The sequence below is a fragment of the Diabrotica virgifera genome, chromosome 9, assembly GCF_917563875.1.
Source record: "Diabrotica virgifera virgifera chromosome 9, PGI_DIABVI_V3a".
In the NCBI taxonomy this organism is placed as follows: Eukaryota; Metazoa; Arthropoda; class Insecta; order Coleoptera; family Chrysomelidae; genus Diabrotica; species Diabrotica virgifera.
The window spans coordinates 28972234-28981036 of record NC_065451.1 but is presented as its reverse complement, the minus strand read 5'-3'; the positions used below and the strand labels follow the sequence as shown (position 1 = coordinate 28981036).

At 32.3% G+C, this 8803-nt stretch overlaps 1 protein-coding gene across 1 annotated transcript; it reads left to right on the top strand.

The window, feature by feature from the left end:
- Positions 1-511: 511 nt before the first annotated feature.
- On the top strand, positions 512-2617 carry LOC114336985 (gastrula zinc finger protein XlCGF8.2DB-like). The gene has a single exon (XM_028287363.2). It carries the CDS (start codon positions 638-640, stop codon positions 1073-1075), a length of 438 nt encoding a protein of 145 aa, XP_028143164.2. The 5' UTR covers positions 512-637; the 3' UTR covers positions 1076-2617.
- Positions 2618-8803: the final 6186 nt, after the last annotated feature.

The following is an 8803-nucleotide window of genomic DNA, read 5'->3' as shown; positions in this document are numbered from 1 at the left end:
CACTTTGCCCCAAATTCCCCTACTGGTTTCTTGATGAGGTTGAATGTCGTGCCTTTGGCACCGTTTTATGCTTTATTTATTTTCTTTTTGCTACATTATACTGGTTTTACAGATTATTATTTTATTATTTTAGGTGTCCCTTGCGAAGGCATTCATAACGATGCATGTGACCTGCTAAAATACACTGGAAATAATTCGAACCAAAATTTGACTGCTACTACAGATGTGGACATCGCAGAAAAACATTTTGAATGTGAAATATGCTATAAACAATTAGCAACAAGTTTTTCTTTAAAAGTACACATGAGAATACACACTGGGGAAAAACCCTTTACATGTGAAATTTGTACCAAACAGTTTGCATCCAAGAAATATGTAACTAGGCATAGAAGAGTGCATACTGGTGAAAAACCATTTGAATGTGAAATTTGTACCAAACAGTTTGCAAGAAACGCACATTTAGCTGGACATATGAGAGTGCATACTGGTGAAAAACATTTCACATGTAAAATATGCACCAAACAGTTTTCAAGAAACACACATTTAACTAGACATATGATAGTGCATACTGGTGAAAAACCGTTTAAATGTGAAATTTGTACCAAACAGTTTTCAACAAACACATTTAACTAGACATATGCGAGTGCATACCGGTGAAAAACCATTTGCATGTGAAGTATGTAACAAACAGTTTTCAGGAAGTTGGAATTTAAAATCACATATGGTAATACACAGCGGTGAAAAAGCTTATTCCTGTGAAATTTGCGCTAAAAAGTATTCACAAAGTTCTACTTTACAAACACATATGAGAGTGCATACTGGTGAAAAACCTTTCACATGCCAAATATGCAACAAACAGTTTTCACAAAGATCTGGTTTAGAATATCATATGAAAGTGCATACTGGTGAAAAACCGTTTGAATGTGAAATTTGCACCAAACAGTTTTCAACGAAACAAATTTTAAATACACATATGAGAGTCCATACTGGTGAAAAACCTTTCAAATGCCGAATATGCAACAAACAGTTTTCACAAAGTTCTAATTTAAATAGTCATATGAAAACACACACATGAATGTATTCAATATCGTTTTGACACTCCTTTTAAAACGTAAACTTTATTAGGAATCGGGGAAAAATGACGGCGTAGTGGTAGCAAATACTATAGACTATCAGACATCCAACTCCGACAGAAAACTGGCAGCACGTTGCTACTAGCGCCTCTACCGGCTGGAGTTGATAACTACGTGTTTTTAACGTAGACATACAAATTTTATTTTGTTAATTTTTGGATAACTAGCTAATCTTGGTAAATTGTGTTTGTATTTTTATACAAAATGTCTTATAAAATGGGTTCGGTAAAGTGGATTCTCAGCAAATACCTAGGACGGCAACAAAATTAACTAAAAAGTGTATTCCTTTGCCCCAATTCACCCTGAAGAGAGTGTGTTTAGCTGCAATTTTTTGTTTCAAGAAAGCTAACCCAAGACTGCATGGAAAATTTATTTTCTATTATTAGGGCTAAGGTTTTTAATAATACATCTGATAGTGTGAAATTTATTTGTACATACTTATAAAAGAAGATTCAGATAAAATTATTATTGATATATTTAAAAGGTATTTTTAATAAAATTGTATACAAGGGGGTGTTAAAAATGTTAAATATAAATTAAAATTAAAATGTTACAAGAAATTCTCCAAAATGTAGGTACAAATTGTCACAAAAAATTTTTTTTTAGATAAATATTTTAATGTTTTAATAAAAGCGTATCTAAATAAAATTCATGATAGAATGAAAAATTATGTAAATTAAAAAGTAACAATATCAAATTGAAATAACTAAATTTATATTTTTATTTAAATATAAAAACTAATAATATTATAAAAATAACTTTATTTTAAATGCATAGTTTGTGGTTATCAACTCATACCACTAGATGGTGCTATTTTGTTTGCTATAACAAAATTAATCGGAAATGTCAAGAGTTGTACGTATTATAGTATATCTATAGTATTTGGTGGTGTTCAAACTCAAATTAATCCCTTAATTTGTAATCTCACATTTTTCTTAACTTCCTAAACTTTTATAGTTTCACCGTGTATAATTGAATTATAGGGAAACATCGAGTAATATTTTAATAATTAGAGTCCGTTCAACCTGCATACTTAATAAATTGCCAAATAATATATTTTTCAATTGAACTTTATAAGTTTTGCAATAGCTTCCTTCAAAATGTAGTTGCAATCTTTCAGCATATTCAAAGTCCGTAGTTCGGTTGTCATGCAACTTATTGATGAATTGTCTATTTTGACGAGATTATAAATTAACCAAAGGGACTATTTTTTGTCGCAGTCTATCATAGAAAGTTACCTGAACAACATCTGTAGTAGCCCAGGAAATGAAGCTTTTCACCTCGCAATTTTTACAGAATGGATCGATTTGCTTGAAAATTTGAGAATAAGTAGTGGATAGTCCAAGGAATAAAATCTATATAATGCCGAAAGGCGCTTTTACCATGGAGGTGGTTGCTACCCCATCACGGAGGTGAAAATTTTTTATTATATTTTGACCGCAAAAGTTGATAAAAACATTCATTCTAAGCAAAAAATGTTCCATACATTTCTTTGATAAAATGAATAGTTTTCGATTTATTCGCCATCGAAAATGTTAGTTTTATATCGAAAAAATAAGTGTTTTTCAATAATATACTAATTTACGATTCACTCAATTTTTGCCGTAAATTTTTTTTAACCAAGTTCTTGGGAATTAAATAACCTACAATTTTATATTTAAACATTTTTTCGTATCTCTGATGCTAATCTTTCTATTCTGAAGAAATCGACATTTTTACCAAACTACAAAAATTCGTTATTCGCTTTTAACTCCAGTTTTTTAAGAACTAATCTTTCTAAGCCAGTTAAACTTCTAGAATCTATTAATAATACATAAATAAAGAACAACGAATAAGGCCAATGACTAAAAACACCGCTAACTTACATTATTATGCTTCCAATTGGATTTCTCCTTTTTTTTTCAAAAAATTATATTGATTTTTTAGCCGTAATTTTTCTACCTATTTTTTATCTTAGAACGTTTGGTAAAAAAGAATTTTGTAGGTTTTTATAAGGTCCATAAGCCTATTAATATTAAATCTTTATAAAGTTCTCAGTCGCAAAAAGATATGACTTTGAAAGAGTTGGTAAAGGTGGTTTTTGCATGTTATTACAAGTTTTAATTATCAATAGCTCACTTAATTTTTGCCGCAGTAAAAATTCTTGCAAACCAGTTTCTTGGGAATTAAATAACCTAAAATTTCATATTTAAACATTTTTCGTATCTCTGATGCTAATCTTTCTATTCTGAAGAGAATGCCATTTTTTTCCAAACTACAAAAATTAGTTATTAGCTTAGAACTCCATTTTTTTAAAACTAGTCATTCTAAGCCGGTCAAACTTCTAGAACCTATTAATAATATACAAATAAAAAATACCAAATAAGGTTAATGACTAATTTTAATTGGGGTGGTGATTAGGAGGTTGCTTCGGATCACTTTTTCGCTGAAAAAGGTAGGGACTAACATTCTTTTCAATATACGTCACTTAACATTTGAGCTAGAGACTTTGTTTTTATTTCTGGAGATAGATATTTTAAAATGATTTAAATTAGCTTGAACAACTTATCCTCGAAAAATGCATAGTTTTCCCATCTTTTGACTTTGAAACTACAGTATATTTAGCATTTGACGAAGAGCTAACATTTAATAGTGTATAGATCGATTACTATTGGTCTTAAAAAAATTAAAAGAAACGGTTTTGTTTATTTTCTCTAAAGGTACATTTTTGTTAAGTAAAGTTGTTTTGATAAAACGAAAACTTTTGGAGTTATTAGCCGAAAACTTATTAACATTGATTTTTTCCATATAAAACTAACACTTTCGATAGCGAATAAATCGAAAACTATTCATTTTATCAAAAAAATGTATAGAACGTTTTTTGTGTAGAATGAATGTTTTTATTAACTTTTGCGGTCAAAATATAATAAAAAATTTCCACCCCCTAGATAGGGTGGCAACCACCCCCATGGTAAAAGCGGATTTCGGCATCATATAGATTTTGATCCTTGGACTACCACTACTTATTCTCAAATTTTCAAACAAATCGATCTATTCTGTAAAAATTGCGAGGTTTTGTCCTATTTTAATAAGCTTCATTACTTGGACTATAGTGTAATATTGGCACAACAAACTGGGCTAGTGTACATCGGCACTAGTTACTTAAAACAGGGTTAAAGATGTAAATGGCGCCGGAACTATCCGAAAGGATATCCCCGGCAAAAATGCTATACGATATTATTATTATTAGTGTAATATTCAGTAGCTGTCAATAAAACCATATTTTACTCCACACTCAAACATTTATTTGCCATCGTCGATCGAGAAGAAGAGGACAAAGGGGCATTACTAAACAATTCGATCCTGATATTTACATCGATTTATCCAGTGGTAGTCATTAAATTGTAACATTGTCTTCCAGTAACTACATTGTCATACACTATTAATATACCGAATAATAAAGAAATTATTGATAATTTTTAGTATAATTTAGTTATTGAAAGTTTATTATTATTATTTATTGAGCCCAACAAGCAAAGCTGGAATTGGAAGATTTTTCAGGATTAGTTTTTCGTCTAATTTTCGATCCCCCTCTCAGCCCCTTCATCAGGGCCCCAGTAAGGGTTATTGGCGCCTGTGTGCAAAAAATGATTTTGGCGCCCCATAAAACATTTTGGATCGTTTTTCTATTTAATTTTTTGGAGGTAGGCATGTGGGTAGGTAGGTCCAATAACTCAAAGTATAATATTAAAAAATTTCAAAACCGCCAAATTTTAAAGGTTCGCTTAGATTGGCATGAAACTTGGCATACACGGCAAAAGTCAATACTTTTTGAGTTATTTGCGAGTAAATAATAGAAAATAGCTTATAAAAAAGTGAAAATGTTTAAAAGAAGCATTATTTTTTTGTTTTTTAAGTTTCTAACATTAAAAGTAAGTAAGTTGCGCTTAAAATAATGATGGTCCCTTTTTTTAATAAAAAAATCGTGAAATTCACCCCCTAATTAGCATCACAAATAAAATTATTCGTTACCGCTTCACCATAAGTTACTTTTACCTACTTATGTATTGTTTATATGATCTGAAGTTTCATCGGTTCAAAATGCTTAATTTTGAAAAGGCTGTAGCTAAAAGGGCTTGAACGAGTCACTAATCACGAGTGTATGCAAATTTTGAACAGCCATATCTAAAATATTTTTGTCTTACAGGAAAATAAAAAATCCAAAATATTCAGAAAAGATTATTCAATTTTTTCAAGATAAAAAAATTTTAGTTTAGAACCAAACCTTTTTAAAAATGAGCACTTTGAACCGATGAAACTTACAAAATCAGATTACAGATCAACAATACATATACAGGGTGTCTGCGTAACTTGGAACCATCCCTAATAGCACAAGGACGTCCAATGGACGTCCATTGGACGTCCTTCACGGACTTTAGGGACGTCCTTTGGACGTCCGTTTTCGTCCGAGGAACGTCCTTTATACGTCCTATTTTGGTCCAAATGTCGCGCTACCGAACGTCCATCTAAGGTCCGAGGGGACGTATATTGGAACTTAATCGGACGCAAATTGGACCTTAATCGGACGTCCTAAGGGACGTAAATTGGACCTTAATCGGACGTAAATTGGACCTTAATCGGACATAAATTGGACCTTAATCGGACGTCCTAGGGGACGTAAATTGGACCTTAATCGGACGTAAATTGGACCTTAATCGGACGTAAATTGGACCTTAATCGGACGTAAATTGGACCTTAATCGGACGTAAATTGGACTTTAATCGGACGTAAATGGGACCTTAAGCGGACGTAAATTGTACCTTAATCGGACGTAAATTGGACCTTAATCGGACGTCCTAGGGGACGTGAATTGGACCTTAATCGGACGTCCTAGGGGACGTGAATTGGACCTTAACAGGACGTCCAATTTTGGTCCAAAGGCCAAGTTGTTAAACGTCCAATGGGGGTCCACCTAACGTCGGAGGGGACGTTCGGTGGACGTCATTTGGGCATTCATAGGATGTCCCAGTTTGGTCCAATGTCTTGCTGCTGAACATCCATCTAACGTCCTGGAAGGTCATTCGGTGGACGTCTAGCGACGATATTTAGACCTGTGGAGAATGTATTGTGGGAAATAAAAAATATATTTTTTAAGGAACTTATATTTCATCTTATATCAAATTACAATTATTGGATATTACAGTATTTACATTAAATTACAATACACTTCTCCAAGAAATTAACGCACCACCTTAAATATGGGGTATATTTGATGTCTCGTATTTCCTAAACCTGTTGTCCCATCTAAGTGATGTTTTTATAATATTATAGCCTAGGCTATAGGTTACCTCCTTAAGCTTGTCATGCTGTAATATATGTATATTATATCATATCGCTCTCTATAGTAATGTGATATAATATATATTACAGTATAGCTCCCTGTGCATGACAAGCATAAGGAGGTAACATATTCTAGGGCCTAGGCTAGAATATTATAAAAAAAATCACCTAGATGCAACAACAGGTTTAGGAAATTCGAGACATCAAAAATGCCCAATTTTTAAGGTGGTGCGTAATGGGCTGTATATACAGGGTGTAACAAAAATACAGGTCATAAATTAAATCACATTATTCTGGGACCAAAAATAGTTCAAATGAACCTAACTTACCTTGTACAAATATGCACATAAAAAGTTACAGCCCTTTGAAATTACAAAATGAAAATGGATTTTTTCGATTATATCGAAAACTATTAGCGATTTTTTATTGAAAATGGACATGTGACGTGTGGCATTATTATGGCAGGAATATCTTAAAGAAAAATTATGGTGAAATTTGTGCACCCCATAAAAATTTTATGGGGGTTTTGATCCCTTAAATCCTCCCAAACTTTTGTGTATGTTCCAATTCAATTTTATTATTGTGGTACCATTAGTTAAATTCAATATTTTTGTTTCTTAGTATTTTTCAGATAAGGCAGTTTTTATCGAGTTGCGACTTCTTTTTTAATATGTCCACGTAAAAATTTTATGGGGGTTTTGTTCCTTTAAACCCCCCAAATGTTGTATGTTCCAATTAAACTATTACTGAGGTACCATTAGTTAAACAGAGTGTTTTCAAAACTTTTTTGCCTCTTTGTATTTTTTCGATAAGGCACGTTTTATCGAGTCTGGCTTCTTTTTTAATATGGTTCAAAATATACCTAAAAATGTAAAGCATAAATAAGTTTGCATATTATTACCAAGTCTCCATAATCGTACTTAACCATATACAAATATGTGGTGGATTTGACAAATATTCACAATATTTCGATAAAAATTGACTTTTCGAAAAAGCAATAAGAGGCAAAAAAGTTTTTAAAACGTTGTTTAAATGGTAGGTACTACAATAATAATTAAATTGAAACGTGCACAAAAGCACATTGTTTTCGATACATTGGAAAAAATCACTTTTCATTTTGTAACTTTAAATGAGTGATAAAGGCACAGAGACTTAGATCACGAGGTCACATTGAAAGGATGCCAAAAACGAGGACTCCGAAAAGGGTACTAAACTACACTATAGCTTCAAGAAAGAGAAGAGGAAGACCGGAAAATAGATGGAAGCAAGAGGTCGAAAAAGATTTGGAAAGAATGGTGTTACAGGGTCAGAAAAGAAAAATGAATAAGAGGAAGGAATGGAGAAAAATCACATATCAAGCCAGAGAAGATCTCAGTACATAAAGAAACGTGAAAATGAAGAAAAAACAAACTTTTCAAGCCATGGGCCTCTAAGGCCCTTGGTGCTATTAATATATAACTTCAAAGGGCTGTAACTTTTCTTTTGTGCACATTTGTACTAAGGTAAGTTAGGTCCAATCAAACTATTTTTGGTCCCAGGATATGTGATTAAATTTATGACCTGTATTTTTGTTACACCCTGTATATATATAAAGGTTATATTTGGTTCTTGGGACATCAAAGTATATTTTTTAGACATTCCCTGGATATAGTCACTGATGTGACATACCTCCGATTTGTTTTTTCATGAGTTTTGTAAGAGAGACTAAAAACTTTTTTATGGTTACCTCCTGTTTTCATATATTTTTTGACATGTTTTGTAGTAAATTCAACTATCTATTTACTACAAGACATGTCAAAATTTACATGTGAAAGCAGGAGATGATCCTAAAAATGGTTTTTCGTCTCCTACAAAATTCATGAAAAATCAGATAGGAGAATTTGTACATTACAATTCTCTGATGTTTGGGAAAAAGGGCTTAAGTCAGAAATGCACATCGATAATGTTTTGATGATTTCTGGACCAGAAAAATCGGCTCTTTTTATTGGTACATACAGTTTACGTCTACAACAGTTTTTTGCTGGTCCAGAAATCATCAAAACATTAGCAATGTGCAATTCTGACTTACGCCCTTTTTGCCAAACATAAAAAAAGCAATCTGGTCATAACTGACCAATGAGCAATTTTAATTTAACCTAAATTACTAATGTTTCTTAAAATGAAGAGCTTACCCGATAGCGTCTCTTATCTAATCTAACAAGATCGTGCACTATTCTAACATACACAGCCACATCACGCACTATGCTCTGCTTTTCACTATCACCTATCACTCAAACTAGTTCAAAAGGCTTTGTCCTCTTCAATCTTCTAGTTTGCCCAGTAGTATCGAGGAGGATTTCCTCAATATTCTT

Bases quoted from the DNA above. Each gene is read 5' to 3' on its own strand.
- LOC114336985 (XM_028287363.2), top strand. From the start codon at position 638: ATGCGAGTGCATACCGGTGAAAAACCATTTGCATGTGAAGTATGTAAC.